This window comes from Amblyomma americanum, chromosome 3 (assembly GCF_052857255.1).
Source record: "Amblyomma americanum isolate KBUSLIRL-KWMA chromosome 3, ASM5285725v1, whole genome shotgun sequence".
Classification (NCBI taxonomy): domain Eukaryota; kingdom Metazoa; phylum Arthropoda; class Arachnida; order Ixodida; family Ixodidae; genus Amblyomma; species Amblyomma americanum.
Genome location: NC_135499.1, coordinates 214,013,237 through 214,037,605, shown reverse-complemented (window position 1 = coordinate 214,037,605; position 24,369 = coordinate 214,013,237). Strand labels below are relative to the sequence as shown.

The 24,369-nt window shown below is 43.7% G+C and overlaps 1 protein-coding gene across 12 annotated transcripts in view; it reads right to left on the bottom strand.

Annotated features, from left to right (window-relative positions):
* The window catches only part of LOC144126037 (zinc finger protein zfp-1-like), a 52,539-nt gene that overhangs the window by 20,993 nt on the left and 7,177 nt on the right, over positions 1-24,369 (bottom strand). For 2 of the 12 annotated variants that reach the window (XM_077659928.1, XM_077659933.1), the window contains 10 exons: positions 22,097-22,206; positions 19,145-19,248; positions 16,697-16,790; positions 15,478-15,747; positions 14,375-14,761; positions 13,105-13,250; positions 10,626-10,799; positions 8,104-8,142; positions 4,418-4,500; positions 739-810 (listed from right to left, as the gene is read on the bottom strand). In XM_077659928.1, the coding sequence (XP_077516054.1) occupies positions 739-810; positions 4,418-4,500; positions 8,104-8,142; positions 10,626-10,799; positions 13,105-13,250; positions 14,375-14,761; positions 15,478-15,747; positions 16,697-16,790; positions 19,145-19,248; positions 22,097-22,206 (1,479 nt within the window). Of the gene's footprint in view, positions 1-738; positions 811-4,417; positions 4,501-8,103; positions 8,143-10,625; positions 10,800-13,104; positions 13,251-14,374; positions 14,765-15,477; positions 15,748-16,696; positions 16,791-19,144; positions 19,249-22,096; positions 22,207-24,369 lie in introns of all 12 variants that reach the window. The other 10 variants (XM_077659927.1, XM_077659932.1, XM_077659930.1 and 7 more) reach the window with 6 other exon arrangements.

Genomic DNA, 24,369 nt, shown 5'->3' with positions numbered 1-24,369 from the left:
GGGTACATCGCGGCGTCCGTGTAGACTGTGTTCGCCTTGACTGCCAAGTATTTTTCTACATATTTCGGTCGGCCGTTACGCCTAGCTGCGTGTAAATTTGGATACGTATTTTTGAGGAGCAAACCTATCTTGATGGTGCTGCGGAAATTATCAGGCAGACTCGCTGTTCTCTGCTCTGCGTTGCTTGATGCCCCAGTCTTATGAGGAGCGCTCTGCCAGTGGTCGTCTGCTGGAGCCTGTCTCGTTGTGACTCTATAGTTGCGCTTCTTTGAGTTCCTCAAACGAGTTGTGAAGTCCGAGGGCCAGCAGCTTCTCCGTTGATGTGGTGGCTGGCAGGTGGAGGGCTGTCTTGTAGGCTTTCCTCACGATGGCGTCGGCTTGGTTGGCTTGGTCACGATGGGTCGGCATGCAGAATGCCATTACATACTGTATGAACAAAATGAGTGTACAGCTCTTGTGACTAGTAAGTGTTCACTATGAAACTTTACTGCCAAGCAACACTGCAAATCTCAAGTTTAAGATCAAAACATTAAGTTCTGCTCAGATTCATAAACTAATGATGTAGAATTCCTTGCATGCATCTTACAAACAGCAGAAGTTGTAAGTATGTTACAATAAAGATGATCGCTGCGCCAGGTGAAAGGCCCTGTTCCAGGAAGATAGAGAACAGCAAATTTGAGATATCTTGCTCTGAAACATCAGAGCAAGCTGGAAATCCACGATCCACAATGTCCTTACCACTTTTGTCATCATGGTCCTCAGGGGGTTGCATCTTGGCTTGAATGCTGCTGGACTCTAACGTGGCATCATCTGGCAGCCATAAAACATAGGAAAGAAAGATGTGTCATAAAAAAACCAACCATGGCTTCAACTGTCATTGCTCAGAAAATAGCTAAACAACCCGACAGTTGATAAAACTGGTCCTTTTCTACTAGAAAAAACAAAGAAAGGAAAGAGAAAGACAAAGAATTGTGAATTTTAACATCTCGAAGCAACAAATGGGCTATCAGGGTTACCGTAATGGAGGGGCTCCAGACTAAGCTAGACCACCTGGGGTTCTGTAATGTTTGCCGACATCGCATAGCACACAGACTGATTCACAGTCGAACAAGCAAACAAAAAGATAACTAAATTAAGGCACACCCATCCCTTTCAGCAGATAAGCTATAGGCATTCATGAGTGATGGTAAGAATGCAGATTCATCTACCAGTAGTGCTTGGGGCATTAGAGTCTCAAATTAAAGAGGACATGAGAGTATAACTGGAAAAGAAAGAATAATAGGTCACTTCAAAGACTTGGGCACAGCCAAACCTAGCTAATCTAAGACTACAACAAAGTTTCTTTCCTATATTTGCCTTCAAACATTGCTTCCCATGCTCAAGGTAAACACAGAAGAAATTATATACAGAAGCAAGAAACAACAAAAAAAGACTAGTCAAACCACAAACCGATAAATGTAGTAAACAGGCGTACCAGATGGCCAAAATCAAGAAGCAAAACCGTGCACTTACAACACGTACTGGAAAGCCATACTGGTCTTGCAATGCTAATGTTGTTCAAGACCGCAGTATTTATAAATAAATAAAAAATAAATAAATAAAACGGTTGAGACTATCAAAGAAAATTTTTAAAAAGCCTACACTTATTTGACTTCAAACAAACATGACATAGTTTAATGGGGGTCCACTACATGTGTGTCTAGACCTTTGACACAAAAGCTTTATCTGTTGTCTCCAGTGCTAGCTTACAATTTCTTAGCAGTATTTTCTTCAATAGTAAGAATAGCTGAGGGTTTTTGCTTGCAAAAATTTGAGCGAGAAGTGCACAGTGCATTGTGGAAAGTCTACCTACCTTCCTTTTATCCGCTGTAGTTAGAGAAAAGAAGTTTGGTAAAATGGGAATGCTTTAAAAAAACGACAAGCTGTGATGGAAGAGTACATCAGTAACTAAATGTCATTTCGAATTTCCTTTGAGAGTTGATAGGTGAATTAAACACACCCTCTAGTTACCTGGAACTACCAGAAAGCTTCAAGCATTATGTTGGTTTTTCTGTCTAACTTAGCATGAAGCCAAATTAGAAGGTCCACACAAGCTCTACAATGTCTAACAGTCTGTTGGGAATGTATATGCTACCCCCAACTCAAATCTAAAATAAAAAATAAAAACAATGTCTCAAAGAAATGCTATCAACAAGCTCTTTCTGCTTCATATTTATTATCTTTTCAGTAATAAAACTGTCTTGTACATCCTTTAACAAACCAGAACTACATCTACGACAGCAAGTTCCTAAACATCGGCAAAAGTAGCATACATAGTGTCCAATCTGTGAAATCATTGATGATACAGCCAGAAGCTCCAAGTACATATATTCTGGCCTGCTAAAGTTAACAAAACGGCCAAAGCCATGTTGGATGACAATTGCAGGTAATCAGTATCACTGCGACAACCAAATGCAAACAAGACTGAGAACCTTCCTAGTTCGCCGTCGCCTTTGGTAGTGCCATGCACAAAGGATCCAATGCAAGTAAGCACTGATGGATCTGTGGGACTTTTTAGCAAGAATAATGCTGTTCAGGTTTTACTGCCAGGTTAAGAGAATGAGAATCAAAGTGTTCCATGAAAACCAGTAGCAGCATACCACTTCAAGCAAAAATAAACTAAACAAAATCCAAGGCACATTACTATGACATAACAGGGTGGAGGTGGGAAATAACAGATGTTGGAATAGACAGCACTCACAGCATGCCAAGCCTGTTCAAATGACAGGCCTCAAACATGGGTAAATTATCACAATCATCATTGTCCTGGCTATGCCCACTGCAAGGCAAAAGCCTCTTCCATACCTCTCCAATTAACCCCGTCCTGTGCCAGCAGCGGGCACCCTATCCCTAACTTCTCAATCTCATTCACCCACCTAACTCTCTGCCACCTTACATGTTTGCCTTCTCTTGGAATTCGGTTAGTTTATGAAAACAAACGAGAAAAGAGAAAAATTACAGCTCCTTTATACTTAACATAGAGTGCCAACACATGTCACAAACCTAAACAGTGGTGCTACTTTGAGCATGCCATGCCTGCGCCTAAGACAGACTGCAGGCCTGCTACTATAAGCCTAACCTCCCTATGAGTTTAATAGATGCTAAAGGCAAACTGAAGTTGATCGACATGGATACACAACCTCATTCTAGCGAAAAAGACACTACTTTCACCGAAAACAGGTTTTTATAAGCTCTGCAAAATTTTTGCGAAATCGGCCATCACCGGCCGATTTTTGCAAGTATAAACTGCAGTGTGCCAACACAGTTTTCTGAGTGCAGATCCAAGAGGCTAGGCTACACTGCTATTAACTTCAAAACTGTGATCACTGAGCCCTTTTTGGTGTAGACGTCACAAGTTTGAGTCAACTAGCACGAAAATTTTCTAATGCAATTTTCTCAGCAAGAAATGAGCCTTTTGCTGTAGGACAAACATCAACATACCCAGAAAGAGCCATAGAGTCCATTTTTACTAAGAACAAAAACTGGATGAGTTGTCAGCAGAGCTCCTCTCAACTGCGCATGTCCAACCAGCACCACTCACAAGTCGCAGTATACCAGCATCTCTCCAGATTTCGTACATGCATACAGTTTTGAAAAAGGCTTGATACAACCTCTTATCAAAGCTGTCATTTTTATGTCTCTGAAGCTTCCTTTTTTTGTGTGTGTGCACAAACACAATGATGTCACAAGAACTATTATCTTTAGCAAGACATAGGACTACAGAATTAATTCTCTGCTTTTCCCAAGCATGTATGCTTCTAGCTAATCCGGCAGCTGCAGCCAATGAGGCTTCTCAGGGAGTAATCAAGCACTCCTGTGGAGCAGCTATGGCAATAGTAACCGGAGGAAGCCCAATGCAGACAATCCAAGGAGAAAAGAAGCACTGTAATCGATTTTAGCAGCTGTCCTTGCAGCTGCTGCACCTTGCATCACTTTCTGCTCATATTATTTGCCAAACAGGAAAAAGTGATACAACATGCAATACCTGCAAGCACAGCTACTAGAGTGAATTCTGCATTCCCCAAGGTTTAGATCAAAACAGCACAACAGTGAATAATTACAGGCCGTTTCAATAATGCCTCTCTGCTACAAGACATTCTGGCCCAAAACTCAGCAAACCGGAACTTTGCAAAGCTACATTTCAGGGTAGAAGATTAATCGGACGCCTATAAAGTGAAGCTGGACTTTAATACACCATAGTTTTATCACAGTGCTCAGCAAGACTCCAACCAGTACTGATGCTATGCATTTTAGTTTGGTGACACAAAAGACAATGGTGAATCGTTGAGCAGGAATGCCCATAACATATGCATACCATTTTGAAAAAGGCTTGATACAACCTGATGCCAGTTACCCCGTGCACAGTGATGAGACTTACCCGACTCTAGCCGAGCAGGCTGGGTAAGTACTGAGTCAGCTGATGCAGGGCGGCTGCCTTCTTCACCACCAAGGCTCAGCTCCCTGTGGAATGGCAGCACTTAGCCCATGTGCCTAACAACTAAGGTGATTATGACTCATCTAGAGAACGCATTTAGAACAAAAAGCTGTCAGAATAATGCCACTTTCAAAAATTAATTTGTATTGTCAATGGAATATGCAGTTTACATTTCTGCAGGTGCCAGCACCATTTAAAGTTCATAGCAACCTTAGGATGGGGTGAGACCTTGTTTTGTCATAAAATTTGATTTTCAGATTTTGTGATCATCTCATAGAGGACTTATTTATTTTTTCAGGAAATATTCACACTTGGGTATTTGCGATTTAAAAATTGACTTTTTGATCCTTTTTCGTGTTCACGTCGACTGGAAAAATGGGTATGTCGCGACATGATCCGTTTGTTTTGGACACTTGCAAATATTCATTGCTGTGAAGTTTTTCATATCAGAAACACAAGTTTTCGTTCAGATTGGAATTTGGCCTTGTTCGTAGTACATTTTTCAGCCACTAGGGTTCCTCCTGTAGCTCTTCTGTTTGCGCACCTTTTTCTCGGGAACTATACAACATAAGCAAACAAAATTTTTGACAGATATTCATCAATGTCATTTACATAACTGGTACCAGAATCAATAACCTAAGTCCATTTGTATTTTTGACTAAAAAAAAGCTATTTATGGGTTTTTTGACAAAGAAAAAATAATCTAGCTTTTGTTTGAAGTGCATAATTTTGGTATCAGTTGTGTAAAGCGTTGATTGCGACTCTCATACAAAATTTCAACATTCTGCAGATAGCAGATTTTAAGGAAAAGGTACATTAGCAGAAAAAATAAACCAAAAATAAAAATATTAGACAAAATGTCAATGTAGTTTTGAGCTCTAATATAAGCTGCATCTATCTTTTAAAATGATTCCTCACAAATTTTAGAGCCATAGCTTTTATTACAATTGCTGTAAATCTAACTTTCAAAAACCACTTTCATAGTCTCACCCCACCTTAATAATAAGTGCTCTACAATCCAAAGGCGGGTACACACAAGTGCTGTGTGACCCCTTGGTTTGATTGCTGCCATATAAAAATATGCCTCACTGCAAGCATGCCATAAGTTACAAGCAGATACTAGTAGAGCAAGCAACAGTGCTTCGTGGTAACAGCGTCTTCATACAGGGAGGTAGCAACATGCCCAGTAAAATTAATGAAGCATGTATGGTGCACATAATGCAATGCCAGACATACTCATGAAAGCAGGTGTAACAGTTCGTTCTGTGTTGTGATCAAATATCATTAAGTACACAACAAAACAAGAACTGGAAGCAATGCACATGTACAATTCTGCAACTATGGTCTCAGGCCTCAAAAGAATTCACCAAAGTGCAACATGGCCTTACTTGCCCATGCATATAAGACATCTCTGCAGACACTTAAGGGGGCCCTGTAACACTTTATTCTATTCCTCATGCATTGCTGAGATCAGTGCAAGAAGAATTAGAGAAATGAGTGTGTATAAGCTGGAGCTGCCACACTTTTATAATTCAATATACAAGCAGGCAAACTGGTCACATTTCACTACATCTCACTCTCCTAGCAATAACAGCTACTAACTGATCAGTACAGTGCTTACCAAACACGCTGTGAAAGCATGCATATCATGGTTGCCTTTATCAGGCAGACTGCAACTCAGGCACAGCTATACTTGTTGACAGTGTCATGGTTCTGATGCCTGGCATAGAGATGTCTTCGGCGGGTTGGGTGAGAACAAAGTGGGGTTCCCTACTCTATGCTCACCGTGCTTTGGCAGTGTGTGTAGAATTGGAATGCCTTTAATCTTTACTCCCCACTCCCCTTTTACTTTCTTCATTTTTTAATGCAACAGCATTAAAAGCCTCGTCTACTAGACGAAGAAAGCTAAGAAGAACGCGCCGCTCGTCTCGAGAAACGGAATGTAATACCCTTTGAAACGGGGTGGATTGCCACCATGCTCAGCTACGAGTGCACGCATGGCGCCGAACGGAGTGGTTGACGCCTAGCGCCATCTATCAGAGAAATTACGATGCACACCTATCCGTATCGAGTTACAGCCCCTCAAGATACGCCCCAAATGGAATTTGCTTCATTTGGGGGGTGAAGGTGGGCCTAGAATTCAGCTTGCAGTGCGATATGATAACGCTTTAATAAGTAATTGCATGTATACAATGTTTACCTATTATTTAATTGTGGTTTTATTTCTATACCACATCCCATAGGGTTTTATTTGCCTACCAAATTCGGTACACAACTGTTCCCGGATGGGTGCCCCTGTTGTCGGAGTATATATAGCGGAACGAATGTATGCATATATAGCGGTCCCGCAGCAGGGTAGTTTTCCTACACGTTATATATTCTTTGGTGAGGGGGGGAAAGAGATGGGAAGGCACAACCAATTTAGTGGCCGCCATCTTGGATTCGGGAAACCGAAATTATGCCGCCATTTCATCCCCTGGTGTCATACTCACATAGCTCTACTTTTATCCATCATATTGGACCGTGACGTCACCATTGGCACGCGGCAGGTGATTGTTTCTACAATGCTATTGTAGATGGCGCTACAAGTCTCAATGCGAGATTTGCTGCTGTCTAGTTGCTGCCACAGATGGCGCTGTATCTCAGGATGGTAGCAGACCCCACGAAATCTCGAAACGCGATGAGTATAGAGCTAACGCTCTTAAAAATGACACCGTCTGACATTATCTGTCATAAAATTTACTGATTGGTTGATGGGGTGTGTGATGTCATGAGACCATGTGACATGGCCAAGTGCGGTGGCGAGCTTGAAGTGCATTGACAGGTGTGCTTGGTTGTATACAGACGTGTTTAGACAGCTCCACGTATCAGATTGGAATGGGGCCAGAATCAACTTTGCACGTGTCTAACTTAGTGAAAAATTCCCGCAAGTGAAGAGGGCAAACACAGAAATATGTCGCTAAAGATGGAATTTCGGCGCCTGCACAGGCTCAGCGTATGCGGTCAGCAGCAATGACGGAGGAGGAGAGGCAGGGCAAGTGAACTTCAGACTCTAATGCTATTGCATTCTCAATGTGTAATCTAAAAAAGTGCTGCATAAATTTTTCTTTAGCCAATACCTGGTTGGCTTTCTGTGCTGCGCTAGCAGTGCCTGCAATTTGTCATGCAATCAACTCCAAGAGTTTTCAAGCTAAGTGGCAAACGACACACTCAGCACTATTCACTACTGTTTTCATTTAGTCCCAGCCATTTTTTTGAGTGTGTATTCAAGGTAAAGAAGCTAAATAATTTAGAAGCATCATTTTCAAGATTCATCTACTCGGTATAAAGGAACCCTGTGTAAACCAGACAAGGTAGCAGTCAATGACGTTCTCCTCACATGTTCCGCTGAAAACTGCCACTATGTTTTCAAGCTGCTCTGGAAGTGCTTGGAAATGAGCACTTCTGGAGCAGGTTCAAATAATAAATATTACCTCAGCACATGCCTCAGCAATTTCACGAATGCTCAAGCATCACCACATAACAAACCCTGTTTCCAATTTCATTACAAGCAAGAGAAGAATAAAAACTGTCAATCATTGTTACAGGGACCCGTCGCAGCAAAGCATGACAATAAAAGGACAGCTCACCGATAATATGTATGGTCAATATCGCCACCGCCCATCATCCTAAGAAACAAAAACAAATGGCAAAAAACAACTAAGAAGCCAACCAAACAGAAAAAAATGTTCGAACCACAGACAACAAAGCCTGGTACTACGTGCACAGAACAAGCTACAACGTGCGGGTGCACTTTTGTTGCTTCACAACAAAACAATATACAATATACTGAATACAACACACAAACAAACAAAACAAAAAGTGCCCAGCATTGCCCTCATATTCATAAAAATAAACAGAAATGGGCCATCCAGGTGAGATAACCCCCTTCCCCCCCTTAGCAAAAAAAGAAAAGGACATGCATGACAGACAGACTGTGCAATAGGATGCATGAGAATGAAGCACTGTACAAGGCAGCAAAACCTCCAAAGCACTTTTAATACACAGCCCCTAGCCAACTGCTTCCGACATTGCCAGCAAATGGAGGCAAGTATAATGCTGGTGCCTTTGCAACTTACACCTACCTCGAATGTACACAGGAAAGAAAAAAAAGGAGAGGGGGTAGCGCTTATTATCATGAGCCTGCTCTCCTAACCTGGAAGCAGCAATCAGTGCACATGGCCTATGTAGGCAAAGCAATAAATAATGAACAACCCGGACACATCAAGAGTGCTAATAAAATGTAGCAATGTAGCTAGCAACATACCAATTGCGAAAACTGTTGTTCTACACGAGATAGTCTCACAGGCAGAGAAGCAAGGAGCTAAAGTCCCAGAGTGAAGACTTTGATTGCGTGTTGTTACAATATGCAGTTGTTTTCTTTTTATGCCCGTTTTTTTCCCTTCACTCTTCGGACTGTATTTCCACCTCACCAAAATCTATTAGACTGCAATACAAAAAATAAATAAATTCCTTATTCGTAATTATCAAAGCAACAAAAAAAAAAACCTGCTTGAAGCAGCAAAGTTCCCCCTCACACGAAACAAAGATGTGAACACAAAAGCCTACACTGCTAACAGAAAACACCCGATTCATTCCTTCCTTGTTCTGGCTAGAAGTCTGGAGTGAATGGGCATAAATGCTAGGAGTATGTGCAAAAAAGGCTGCCAGTCCTTAGTGCTGAAGTAGAAACAATATAGGTCACTACTGAAACGATTCCACCGCGATAGGCATAGAAAACACTCCAAGCCTCAACCACATCTGCCATTCTCTCATCACCTGATTTCAGTTCTGATGGCATGATGGTGAACAATAAACCTTGCAGTCACCTTTCTACCGCCTCAATCTGCCACCCATTGCAAATGAAAGCAAAAACAAATAGCACTTTTGTCCTTTACATATGAAATATGGATTGGTACTTTTGGGACCAGTGATAAGAAACTACCGAAAAGCCTGCATCACCCTTGTGTACGGCATTTGATTAGTGTGCACCAGGCAATAAGAACTAAGACTTGAAAGCAGCCCAAGGTTTCCCATCAAAGTTCTCGTGCCCACCTTGCTTGAAAGTCTATGCAGCTCAACTTGTACGCAAGCATTTCCTCTAAAAACTAGAAGCTGCGACGAGGTGACGATTTTTATTCAGTGAGGTACACTCGTCGAGCACTCAAGACAAGGGTGACGCAGACTATACATGTACAACATACATGTACAAGTAGTATATGTACAGTCTAAGTCAAAAGTAACCAGGCTGCATGGTTTGCTTCTCAGCCGAGTGATGGAGCACGTAAAGGCAGGTGGAACGGGAAAAAAGGTATTGAAAAATAGGGACAACAGTTGTTCTTGCCACAGAAGAGATTTAGATCTTGAGAGGTGCCACAAGTGCCATAAGAGCAGAGGATGGGATAGGATAGCAGATGCAGCTCAACTGAAATCACACTGTGTGCAACATAGACAGGCTGTAAGCTGTGCCCACCACCCATGCAGCATGCTGCCTCAACAATTTTTATGGCAATTTACCATCATGTCTAGATCCTTATTTCATGCTGCAGTTACACAGCTAAGATGCTTTGATGGGCTAGTTGGTTCGGAAGCATCATGAAGTGTACAGTGCGATTGGAGACCCACAGTAAGGGATGAAGAACACGATGGCACACAATGGTGACTAACAACCAAAATTTTATTTCAGTGACATCATGCATCATTTCTAATATCCTCTAGCATCGTATGTCTACTTACATATGCTGCCACTGAAATAAAAATTTTAGTTATTAGTCAGCACTGCCTACCGTCTCATATTCTCGGTCCTTCACTGGGCGTTTCTGGTCACGCTGTACAATATGCGATACAAGGCCAAGCTTAATTTATTCATTCCTCTGTGTTAATAATCACAGCTTGATCATTCATAATGACATCTGTGTTAATCTGTGTTAATAATCAGAGCTCATTCATGTAATAAGACACTAATTTTGTGAGTTCTCATCCGCACAGAGTACGGGCCATGAAAGAGCCCAGGACGACTACAAGAGGGCACTTTTGGAACAGGAATGTTAGCAATGGGCAAGTCAAACAGGCACCACTGTTTGGGGGGTTGGTGGTGGGTGAGGTGACTCACGGGGGCAGGCCGTTGGTGGCTGCGCCGGCAGTCGCTGTTTGGCGAGATGGCGACAGCATGGGGGGCGCCTTCTTGCGGAGCCTCGGGCCGCCCGACCCGGAGGCACAGCGCTTGCTGCCACCCGCACTGCCATTTTTGGCGGCCTCCCGTTCCCCACTGCTCAGCGGGGATGCCCTGCCACGCCGCACCAGAGCCCCCTTATGAATTGGTACCAAAATAATGCCCTTTTCCAGCCTATCACTGGTGTTAAAAAATCACCTAGCTTTTAGACATGACAGTGAAGCTTAAAGCTCATTTGTGACATGCACAAACATTCAAGCAAAAAAGTGAAAGAAGGAAAGAAAGAAGGAAAACGGTCAGAGCAGGATGTGAAAGAAATTGATGTTGTCAAGTGACACACTGATAATTAGAGGTGTAGCTGCATAAGCTAGCATGGGTACGTACAGATCTGTCGTGGATCTCTAGCATGCATTGAAATTTGAAAACAGAAAGCTCAGTCAGTGGTGCAATGTCTTCGATTGGCACAAAGGTCATAGGCCACTTTAGTTTGGTGCACAGAAGCAGCCGTTTACACAACACACAAGACATGTTAAAAAGAAGAACTGTAAGTTACATACACTCATTGTTTGGAACAGTGTTTTCTCCAGAAACAACATTGTAGTAAGTATTTCACAAATCAACTGCTTGAGTTCACTCCTGATGTACGCATTTTGGAAACTCAGCTCATAAAAAATTGATGTCATGGGCTAATCCAATACAAATTTTGTAATAATAATGCAGTCTATCGCAATGCTGTTTAATTCAGCTGCTGTGTATGCTTGCCTTGAGCTGCGAGAGGCCTGCAATTAAAACGCCATTCCCACAGTCCTCTGTACAACCATACAATTTTTTATGCCCCATACCCCTGCAAATATGAATTATCATCTGATAGCATGTTCCTACATGTTTCATCCTATGCTAAAAGAAAAGCTTCAAAACACTATGCTTCTCTTCTATTGATTTCTATTAGTTGCTTATAGTGCTCAAGAAAAAGAAAGCAGTGAAGACAGAGGGCTCATGCAAAAAAAGACGGCCGAAAGTGCAACAGACACCAGATTGCATGCACCACCCTGAAAGAAGTAGATGTGTGAGAGCAAGCATTATGAACCCAGGGCAGTGCTTGCTTCTGCCACACTGAGCACAAGCAAGAACAGAGACCACAGCGATATATATCTAGCACTCCAGCTGGCATGTAAGCAAAGCAGATATCCCACAGATGAACTACAATTTCTTGCAGCACCTCATGCATTTCTGTCCGTAAAATCTGTCCCCCGCTTCCGCCCCTACCATGAAGCAAGAATGTAGAGAATGGGGAAGCTCCCCACCGCCACAGCATGGCAGACATTACCTGGTGGCAAAAATACAGGCTTCCTAGAGTGTAACCTTCTTACTCACATTCACCATGCTGCAGTGGAACAGACAACTGGGTGCATTCTAATGCACCTGCATATGCTTCAGGACACTAGATGTTTCTCCATGACTAGTTGGTACCACAAAAGATATCAGAAGTACATGAGAATGGCTGTCACTCGCCACTGGAAACTGGCCACAACTGACTCCAAGCTGCTCTCAACTAGTTGAGACACTAACATGCCATCCTAGAAAATAGATCCTCCCATTCCATGCCTTTCCCTTGCATACAATGCTTGCTCCACAACCAAATCGAACAGGGTGCCTAGTCACTTCAGACTGAAAGAATCAGTCAAGATTAATCAGTTGCTCATCAGGACTGCAACCATGCACGAAAATTGCACTACTCAAATTTTTTTACGTGATATGAAGAACTTTCAACTTTTATGATATTTCGAGACATGAAAAATGAGTTAGGAACAAAGGTTTACTGAACATTACTCCAAGAAAAGGCTGATACTTCTTTGTGAAAGCCCAAGATACTGAAGTAGCTAGACTTTTTGAAAAAATGGCAAGCAGCAATGCTAAATTTTTCATAATAACTGTGGTGTGCGGAATTCTTCAACTATAGAAACTGGCTTGTACCTTGCATATTTCCAGGTTGGCTGGAGGAAGATTTACCACCATCCACGAGTGGAACGTGGGAAGCCATAAATTTTTCAAAAGAAAAAGAAAATTTTCATTTGCCAACAGAATCCAGGCCCAGACAAGTTTTTTTAACCACATGAATATTGTTTTCCTGTCGGAGTAAGCCTCAGTATTCCAGCTACTTTGGCTAATTGACAGCAAAATCTGTTGCAAATGAACTAGGCAAAAGCAATAATGCATAAACTAAAAGAGGCCACAAAATGCAATCCCAATGCAAGGTTTCAGTATATACATGTTAGCGCATTAGGCACAAATTCTTTGCTAGTAGTTCTATGATGATCCCAGAACAAGTGCAGTTGCAGTGATGCAGCAGCTGACACCAAGGAAAAAATGGGGGGAGGAGGGGGGTGACTGAGGTGAGAGCTGGAGAGAATGTGCACACCTGCTGCTGCTGCTGCCACCACCCTGGGCAGGTGAGGGTCGCTTGGTCTTGGGCCTCTTCTCACCATGGCGGCTGCTGCCCACCAGGTTCTCGTAGATGCTGCTGAAGCTGGGTGTGGGGTTGCTGCTACTGGCAAGCGACGAGGGCTGAAATGCAAGAACAGAGCTTTCGTGTTGAGCGACAAGGTTCACAGCAACCAAAAACTGGCATCGCATTCACCAAATGCAGCTGCTGATGTAGACCTATAAGCATCTCAAGACCTGACCTAAAAGATTTCACACACTCAATAAAAGGCAAATTAAGACTGACGCCACCCTGAGAGTAGTATGCAAAAGTCAAATGCAAACTGACTGAACAATTTGAAAGACAAAGCTTCATGCCCATGCAGGATTTGAGACGGTGTCCTCCCCGCCCAAAACATGGCAATAATCCATTATGCCACAGCTTGCATTGCTTAGGGATGCTTCTGAATGTGTTAATATCCACAGTCATGAATGCCTGTATTGTTGTAGGGTGGCCTTGTCACTGCTGGCTACACTGGCTGCCATTGACAGATAGGTAACCAGGTGCGTGCATGAGAAACGCACAGCACCTACTTCATTCACGTTCAATTAAATGTTTCACTCTCACCTTGCCGGGCTATCAGCACCAGTGGTTCGTGCATGCCTGTCAAACAACTTCTGAAAAATTCCTAGAAACCCAGCATGGTAGCCCCTCTCATTAAAAATATTTCTGGGATGCTGTTGCTGCTTCACTAAGACAACCAGTGCTATGACAGTTTCACCGACAGGTATGATGAAGCCCAACGATGTTTAACAAGATCGCCTCAGACAAAAGGCTTAGGAACTTTTTTCTTCCATGCCAAAGCTACACTTGGGTCAGGACACTGTTGGGGAAAGCCCTGTTTATATTTTGAGCATAAAGAGTCCCTCGAGATGCACCGAAACCTCTAATATCTTGCCTGCCCTACATATGGGTACCATAATAATCAAACCTTTGAATTCATGGTGAGCAGTAAAAAGCCAGACAGCACTGAGGCGCCCAGTTGCAAATGCATTTCCAATTAAGGCAGGGAGGAAATGGTTTTCAATCAAAGTAAGGACAGATGGCACATCTTCATGCATAATGTGGTAAAGGCACAGCTGAACAATACGCAAAACACTTATTCATAATGCACTCCCACTTGGGTAAGCAAATTGGGACAAAACAGCTGTCACGCCTGTAGCTACAGCAAAACAGAAAATGCATAAAAAGAGAGTAGTAGTCTCACAGGGGGTGAGAGGGGCTCCGTTTTTGCCTGCAGCAAAGGTGTGGGCGGTGGTTGTTGCTGCTGCAGTGTTTGCTGCTGTTGCTGCTGCTGCTGTGGCTGCTGTTGAGCGGCTGCAGCTTGCTGAGTGGTTGCGGTTTGCTGAGCACCTGCAGCCTGCTGAGTGGTTGTGGTTTGCTGAGTGGCTGCGGTTTGTTGTGCAGCTGCTGTCTGTTGAGCAGCTGCGACTTGCTGAGCGGCTGCGGCTTGCTGTGCGGCCTGCTGGGCCTTGGCCTCCTTGGTGCTGCCCAGCGGGCGACCCCGCTTGCGCTGCCGCTCCCCAAACACGGGGCTCCCAGTCTGCACCACTGTAGCCTCTGTGAAGTTAGCCGTTGTGAACTTGCCTGGCAGCTGCTGGCGGGGAAGGTGGACACAATGGCACTGGGTGAGACAACTGAACTCCAGAAAGACAGATTTCAGCACACCACACATAGTGCACCCAGCAAGTGACACAGGCAATACATATCTGCTTGGCAGTCAGTGTGAGGCAGTGCCAACAGATGGGATCATGCTTAACATGTTGCTTTCTGCCAATGTGCACATGCTACAGTGGGTAGTAGTTTTCATTCTCTTTACCTGGTAGGCTCCTGCCTATACGAGCCTTCTATCCCAAAACATTTTTTCTGGCATGCCTTTTCATAGTCAAAGAAGAGCCAAAAAGACAAAGCTGATGAACGGACCAAAACAACAGAAGTGTAAGTAGCCCGTCCATGTTGTTGCCAAGGGAAGAAGTTGCTTTTTTGAATAACACACAGCCGCTATGTTCGATCATTTTGTTTAATGATTTCTATGAAAATTTCTCAGTAAAACTTGGTTGCGTACATTGCGTACAAAGGCCAGTGCTGTTTCGAGCTCACCTCATCTTTGCCTTCTCAAAATATGAATGCGAACCAAAAATACCAGCTATCCACTTTAGTTATGCTTCTTGCACCTATACATGCACCTCTTGCACCTATACATGCACACAGAATACAAGTGTTTTGTTCCCAGTTAGCAGTCATGTATGCCTATTATTTCTTGCGTCCCACCTCTGTTTCGAGTTAAGTTATGTCAGAACAGCAGCTCACAGGCAGTGGGATGCCGGGAGTCCCAGTGCTTGGCGAGGGCGACGACCCCCCGGATGTGGCACCATTGCGTGGCTCTGTGGCATCGCTGCTCGCACCACCATCCGAGGACACCTGGCCGTTGCATGGCGGCCGAATAGGGCCACGCCGCTCCGTGCAGCCCCCTTTGATACGGGCTCGAGCAGGCTTGCGCTCGGGGCTGCCCTCATGTGAACCACACTCAGCTGGGATTGGCTTGAAGGCTGGGATGATCTTTATGTTGCTGTCCCGCTTCTGGCAACACAAGACACAAAGCACCAAGGCCATGCTGTCAGTCAAATGGGGGAGGAAAAAGGGCTGAGGCGAGTGTATAAGAGTAACCACTATCAAACATGCCATCTGTGCTAAGGGTTCTGAAACCAGGTTATGAAACACCCAAGGCGTCCCCATTGATAGCATTTCTTTCCAATGTTTAGCAAGCACCCCAGTTGGTGCCCCGACCAATGCATCACAACGCCTGGGGGTAGGAGCTTACCAGTGGTCAGTCATGACAGTCTCAAAGCAATAACCGTTTGCTCAAAGGAAAGCAAGCTATTTTCATTTCCATGCAACAGAACTTGTGTAACTACCTGAATAACTAAGGGTAGATGCTAGCTTGAGAAGCCATACACCTGCTCTCTTTCATTCACACGTGTCTGAGAGCAAGAGCCAAGAACAGGAGTTTCCCGAGGAAATTTTCAATGTTGCAGTAGACCCCAACGCTTTAGAGCCCCTCTTCTATGCACTGTAACCATGACTTCATGCAGTGGCATTGCAGAAGCTCAGTTCAAAGAAAGGAACGTCCAACCTTACACTCAATGAACAACGAAACCAGTTTATAGCCAGATGACACTCTAATTACTCCAATGGGTGATGAAAAAAAAAACCCCTGCATATAGCTGCACGTTTCACTGACATTATGCATGCACTAGCTGGCCAGCAAAAACCACACGGAACACCCAAAGGCACCTTGAGAACAAGCTTATAAAACCCCTGTTTTCATTGAAAGCAGCCATACTATCATCAATGGCACAAATTCAATTTGTTTTTAGTGTGCCCCTTAATCTTGGCTCACCTAAGCAACTCAAGGCAACTATGAGTGTACCACCAAGGTTTGCAAGCACCACGGCCCCCGCAGAAAGAGTGTGCTTGCGCCATAAGTGCAGCAAGGTTGCTCTGTTGGTATGTACAAAGTGGCACTTACCAGCTTCTGGTAGTGGTAGGGACAGTATCCACAGTACTTGACATTATCCATGTAGTTGCCAGCTTCTTCACAGAGCAGTCCCGCTGCCTGCGCACTGGACGAGCAAGAAATTGGCACTCCTTGCTGATCGCACAGCCACTAATCCAGCTAGCGCAAGTTGTGGCATGAAATGTGCCTCCATCTTGTTGTTACTACTTACAGCTGACTCTAAGCACAATACAACTCACGAAGTGATAACCCAAAAGCAGCAGTTTAAGCTAGTGGAAGGCAGCAGTGGAGGATGTGAAATTAATTTAACGCAAAACCATAATAATCCAAGGCCATGTGACGTAAGCTACATGTACTTTTCGTTTTGGCCGGTGCTTGTGTTGTCCGCATCTTCTGTCCTGCCCCCAGCAGTTTCCTGTTGATCAATTGACTGCTTGATGGCCTTTACAGTCGAACCTCAATGAACGAACCTCAATTTAACTCTGTGATGGTTTTTGCCGTTCATGTACACTGGCGGATTTCCATCCTGCATGGTTTTTGCCATACGGGATAGAGTTCTGACACTGTGTTTGAAACTTCACGCCATAATGACAATACATGCCCAGTGGGAGGTACTGCCACCTCCTAGGATTTACAAGAAGAGTTAGAATATTGCTTATGCTACCTTCTTGCGAAGAAAAAAGAACTGATTTTGTCTTCAGCATGTCACACAGTTCGTAGTGACAGGCTTTCATGATTTCAGTTTCTCTGCGTGATCGCATCAGAACTTGAGGCGTGAAAAAGCCGATTTCTATTTTTATTGGCACTGTCTTGCAGAGGCAAGCGAACACTGATTTCCATCTTACTGGCGATGTCCTTAGTTTGTTTATTACCAACTTTTGAAGGGCATTATCACTTTCCTGATTTACCGAGCTTCCAGGCCTCTGCCCAAGGCAGCAGCATGTAGCGGTGTCGTGTGCGCTAACGCAACTCTGCGCCACAAGCGGAGAGCAAACATGTGTCTTATGTGGGCGGACTTGACAATATTCGCTAGAATGAAGGAACTGCATGAATCTAAGGCAAGAAACCATATTTTATTCTTCTTGTCAGTGAAGAATAGAACATTCCTTCTCTATCGTTTCGAAAATTTCCCAGCGATTTTTAGTAAGAATCGTTAACATGTTTTCCAAAACCTAAGATGGAAAAAATAGAAAGTTGGCAGCACCATACAAAGGGTAAAAGAAAAAGGGAAACCCGTTCCCCACACCACAAGTCAGTCCACAGCTGGTCGCTCAGCTCCAAGGCTACAGAGCAACGAGCACACTGGCAAAGCGTGGGGATTGTTTGTTTCAGGTCTGTGACCTAAATTGAGCAAACAATGACCTTTAAAAAGAATTTTTCACCTTTGTATAAAACAACAATATGTAAAAAAGGCCACCAGCTGCTTTCTCTGTCTCCCTCTTTATTTCCCGCTCCACCTGAGTTCGAATCAATGGAGATCTCCCATAATGTATTGTACACAATGCAATCTGTCCGGGACATTTTTTAAAATTTGTATCATCACAAAATTCGGAACAACCGCAATCGTATCATGAGATTCTACTGTATTTACTAGATGCCATCTACCAGGAGTGTAAAAAAATCTATAACTCTATTTGGACTGCTGAAAAGTAGAAATCTCGACTTAATGAAATTCGCAATTTCAACAAATTTTTCGGCTGCAGGTATGATTATGTTACACCAAGGTTTGACTGTACCATGCCATTTATGTGGTAAAGTCTAAAAATAGGGGTGTTTTTACATTCTGTCTCTCACTGAGATGCTTCAAAAGTTTTGCAGCCATTTTTGCACTATAAAGCACTGCATTTCAGTCATTCTTAAATCACTCATTGGTAAGTATGTGGGGCTTAATGTCCCAAAGTTGCTCGTGGGCAACGAATGACACCACAGTGCAAGGCTCTAGATCCATTTCAACTAATGACGTTTTGTAGCGATAGCTACACTACGCTAGCACTTCGAGCCTTCAGCGTGGCACCCCTTGAGCTCAGTGGCGGCGCCATGGCTGGTCACGTGGTGCGGAGCAGCAGCTGCTGTTGGCAGTGCAGTGACCGGTGAAACCGAGGGGGGGGAGTGAATCCACGTCCAGGGACGAAGATGAAGGAACGCCCAGCGAAACAGAGCGGCGGAAGACTGACTTCGCAGTTCGACTGAGCGAGTTCCACTCGGCCAGATGTAGCTCTCGCGTCACTCCAGGTTTAACCAGAGCTAAACCACAGCCAATTTTTTTGCATGCACTAACATTGCACGGCATACAGGTTTTTGCATTTCGTGCCCACTGCAGTGTGGTGGCCTTGGCCAGGATTTAGTCCGTAATCCCTGGGCTCAGCAGCCAAATGCCACAGCCACTGAGCCACCGGTGATGGGTCCTCAGATAACTCTCGCTTCCCTTATTATAATAAGCACAAGTGCAGGTCTACGTACCACGTCACGTGGAAGTACTGCTTGCACCCAGACTTGTTGCACTGCATGCAGGCCCCGATGGATGCCTTGCTATCGTGGTGCTGCTGTTCGCAGATGGAGCAACTCTGCAAAGAAGGCACCCACCCTTCATGCAGCAGGTGGACTAGGCCAGACAGCACTTCATTGAGAACACCAAGACCATAGTGGTCTAGTGTAGCATGCCGAGCTACACTACACGGACAGCTGTACGACATGCTGCAATAATCACAGAGCACAATAAGTAAAGGGGACCCCACTAGAAGCCAGTGCACATACCAGAATTTTGAGGATATCAGAGATACGAGAAGTCAACGCCAATTTCGAGTTCCAGCAAAAGACATTACACATTCGGTCATTTTCACCGAAGCTGGGCAGACGGGTTTCAGAAAGTTGCATAACCGACTGCGCTGAAGAAAAAGGCAATGGTCGAGACAGCATGATGCTAGTTCTTACACTTCACACAGAGAAGTGCCTGGGCCTTGCATGATGTACAAAGTAGAAGGGGTATTTACAAATTACATACTCAACCGGAGCAGTAACGCAAAAGCACTACTGGCAATGACAAGAACAGAAGCTTCACCTAGAGGATTTTCATTCCGGTTCAATGAATGGTTGTTTCCCAATAATGCCACTTTTGCTCTGCATTCCTAAGGCAGCGGTTTGGGCTACTTGGTGAGACATAATAAGGTGCACAGTGCAGAAGCAACAAGATGAGATGAGAGGTAGAAAATGAGCAGGGATTGCCCCATGCAGTCTCTTTGTTTGTTTTTTCCTGCCTCTCGCATTGTTGATCGTTTAGCTTTCTTCTCTTTTGTGCACAGTTCTTTTCATCAAATTTCCTGTCTCTTGTATAGCATTTCACTGCATGTGAAATAGAAGTAGGTTGTTGGTCAGTGCTTGCCGTATCCCTGTTCGTGTCTCGTTCCCACCATGCTATGCATCCCTTATCCCGTATTCCTGCTCCATATGCCTGCCAGCGCCTTAATTCTTCCTTATTGTGCTTATTCAAATCGTTCAACTGGAATAATGGTGCGAAATGCCCCATTCTGAGCAATAAATGCCGCTTTTGGACAACTAACGTGTTCATTATGCTGCAAAAAAACTATACTTCAGTTTCGGAATGGGTTTTTTGCCAGCTGCATGAGGAAGCATTTTTAAACTTTGGACGAAACAGGCTAACACGGAGAGATCACGCAAGCATGGCACACAAGGTGGCAACCTCATGATTTCGCAGCATCGCCACTTAACTCTGTAGATGAAAGCGACAGCTCTCTGCAAAAAGATGTTGTCCATTCGTCTAATTTTAGCTAAGAGAGAGGTGATTGCTCCTCGCAGCTCGAACGATCGACAGGTGACCATCTGTAACTTCCACTTCCACCGTTGTCGAAGGGATTCCCTGCTTTAGGCGCTTCTCTGAAGGTAATGGGCATGTTGTGAACGATCCCATGACAACAGTGTAGCGAACACAGTTATATGCAGACGGCCCAGGTCCACCTTGGCACTGCTCTGCAAAGTAGCCTAAAGCACTGCGCGAGAGCAAGTGATTTTTTTAATATTATCGTAAAGTTTCACATGCATGAATTCTAAAAAGCTTTGAATACTCGCTTCTGACATAGTAAAATCTAAAACCAATATTATAGATTTTTTATTCTTCTACTTTCCAACTGGAAATTTTTAATATTTTTGTGACTTTTTGTGCAAGTCTCAAATCTTGCCAATCAAATATTTTTTTTATTTCATAAGCAACACACACACTGTTCTGTTTTTGTACCACTGAGAAGAGAATTCTACTAGCTACACTGTGATACGCTGCAATAAAGAAAAATTTTTAAGTGAGGAAAAAATTTTATGCACACCACAGTGAAACTGCCTCTTCACCCACAGTAAGGAAACATTTAAAGGTTAAGGCACTTGTCTCAGGAGTTGCATTCGCCATCTCCCTTTTCCCTGTCCAGTTCAATCTCCTCATTCAATCTGTCTCCAAGCTGTTTCCCACCTTGATCCCTGCCCTCGTAGGCCTGGACTAGAAAAGTTCAGAATACAGAGCCAGAAGACACTCACTTTTCTTTCTTTCTTTCTTTTTTATTTGGGAAAATTTAAAACAAATTGGCTCAGGAGGTAATAGGAAAAGGCCCGGATGGGGCATGACTAGGCTATGCCCCCCCTGACAGCATAGGCAGCACATGTGTATATATGATTATACATCATATGCAGACCCAAGTATAACACATAAATACAAATACAATAAGATACACACCGTCTTAGGTTACACTCTGATCTCTCTGTAGAAGGAAAAGGAAAATAACTTATTTGAATTGTGATAACACAAAAGCAATGCCTTACCTTCCACATTAAGTTCATCAGTAAACAAAAATGTTTCACCAAACAAAAATTGATAATGTGGAATGTAATCCAGTGCACATAAGTAGTGAAATATGATCTACATAATGCACGATGGTAGTACAACATAACTTGTAACGCGGCTCCCCAAGCAAACCAACAGCAAGAAATCTGCCCACCATTCTCTCATTACAGCAGTAGCTGTTGGTACGAGCTTCCGGATTTTCCTTGGAAGCGTGTCTCAAATGTGAAACTTCATGGAGCGGCTGCTACGAGCTCAATGATGCAGCAGCGAAGGTAGGTTCAAGTGGCCACCGCACGGTGCATTAGTGTTGTGCCATGTCACAGCTAGCAATATAGAGCGAGGCTGCCACAGGGTTGCATCATTCTCTCTTGCCGTGAAAGAAGACAGAGCTATGTTGTTGAATAAGACTGCTTTACATCACACAGGTGATCAAACAAAAGTACATACATTTAACCTGTGTGGATCTAGAACATGCCACTGCACGGGCCCAGTAAAAACCACAAGGCAATAAACCACAAGCTAAAAAAAAGTTATTTTTTGGTCAAACAGGGTGGGGGATAGGTACAGACCTTACTGAAGCGGTCCTGCGGCACCAGCTGCAACACAATGGGCTCCATGGTGGTCACGTTGCCAAAGCGCACCTCTGGGATGTACAAGGCACAAACAACGTGTGCCCAGCCTGCAAGGAATGCCAAGACCCCCCTTTGCAGCATAGCCTGTCTCTCGCTCCTAAACGAGAGTCCAAGCCATAGCAGCCAAACTTGCTCGGAAGCACAAATGCATAGCCAGTGGAAAAAAAAAAAAAAAAATTTACCTGCCTCATCAAAGTTTCCAAACATTAAGAATGTAAGTTGAAAGATTGAAGCCCTCAAACACCAAAAGAGATCTTTCCTGTTTCTGACCACATGAAACCACAAAGCAGTGAAAATGCAAGCGACAGCGCTTGGTGATATGTCAAAATGTACCACTTAGTTCAAGCACAATTAGTCATTTGGATGGCAGTTAATGCACCGTATACTGCCTTGTGTAAGCCGATGTTTTTCAAAAAACAGCCACCTGAAATTGGGGGGATCAACCAATGTGAGGAGTCGACCTATTTGCTGAGTGTAAGGTGGTTTCACCCAAACTACGAGTAGAGAGCACCTTGTGTCAGTGCCTGTTCTCGGCAGAATGCACAGAACTCCATGTGTGAAAAAAAAAAAAAAAAATTGATGGTCAATTAGTGCAGGCGGCCCACTTACCACCTAGGGGGCCCACCTAGGAAGAAGCTTCGGACCAACAAACATCGGCGAAACCTGACATTGGGGGGTCATAGTGCTACCGCACTAAAGAAAAAGTCGATTAATGTGCAAATCGGTTCCGCTACAAAAATTTGAATTGCATGTCGTTTACCTGGCTTGCTCACGCTGTCGGTCGCTTTCCCTGACAAGCAGTAAGAAAACTTCCTCCATAGTGTGCGTAGCACCGGAATCCGGAACTACAAGCCCGTTGGCAGTTCATTTTGCCACTAGTCAGCCGGCCGCACACAAGTATGAAAGGAAGGGTGGAGCATAGTTATGGGCTTCGATCTCCACTTGCCTCCGACTGCTGGCCTTGTAATATACGCTTTTTTTAGTGCACAAGTACTTATTCCCCGAATTTAGCCACAGAGAGAGAAGGAGTGAGAGAGAGAGTGTGTGTGTGCACGTGTATACACACACATGCGTGCACACACACTTAAAAAGTCAAGTGACCTAGATGTCAGGTGAACGATAATCAATGCAAAACAATGGCCACACAGCACTAGCACACCTGATCTGGACTTGGCCTAACTATGCAAATAGACTGTTTTAAGTGCGTCAGCACAAGCCCGCATAAAGCAATTCCCCCAATCTTTGTCTGAAGCACGCTGACTTATACACGTGACAATATACGGTAATTCATTCAAATCGCTTGAAATTCAATGAAATGGAACATCCCTAACTTTTATCAACAGTACCCAAACCTTACCAAGAACAATGTTATGCACAGTAGAATTGCCTCAAGTCCAATACAGTCATAACACCAACTGTGTCAAACACTGGCATAACACTAGATAACTTAAAGGAGTACAGACACCTAATTTTGGTGGCATGTTTACTTCGTTACAATGATGCAGGAGATACTAGGAATGAATCACCATGCGGTATTCATCTTCGACCACTAAATAATATATAATTAATTTTTCTGTCATGCTGTTTCGGTTTTAACAGCCGAATGATGACTGTGACATCAATGTATGCATAAAACGTGTGTCAAGGTGTGCAAGTCACGTGAAGCAAGAAAAAACTGCAATATAATCGCTGCTTCAACATTTGTTGTCATTCTGTCTCTTGCAGCAGACTGGCTTTAGCATTGTAATGAAATCAAAATGACGAAGCAGTGATTATATCGCATTCTTTCCATGCCTCACGTGACCTATAACCACACATCAGAGTCATCGTTCGGCTGTTGAAACCGAAACAGCACGAGAAAGAAATTTGATTAAAAGTTATTTAGATGTCGCAGGGGCACACCACGTGGTAATCCATATGTAATAATGCCTTGCGCATCATTACAAAGAAGAAAACACGCAGCCAAAGTTAGCTGTCTATACTCCTTCAAAAATAAACATGCAGCAATTAGTGCACTGTAAGGATCTCAATGCCTTAAAAGCCTCTCTGTACATGTTTTTTTTTTGCTCAGTCTGCATTAATCATTCTTAAAACAGCACAAAAAAGACACGGACGCAGAGAAGAGATGTACACACGAACGCTCCGTGTGTACATCTCTTCTCTGCGTCCGTGTCTTTTTTGCACTGTTTTAAGAATGATCTGCCACCAAC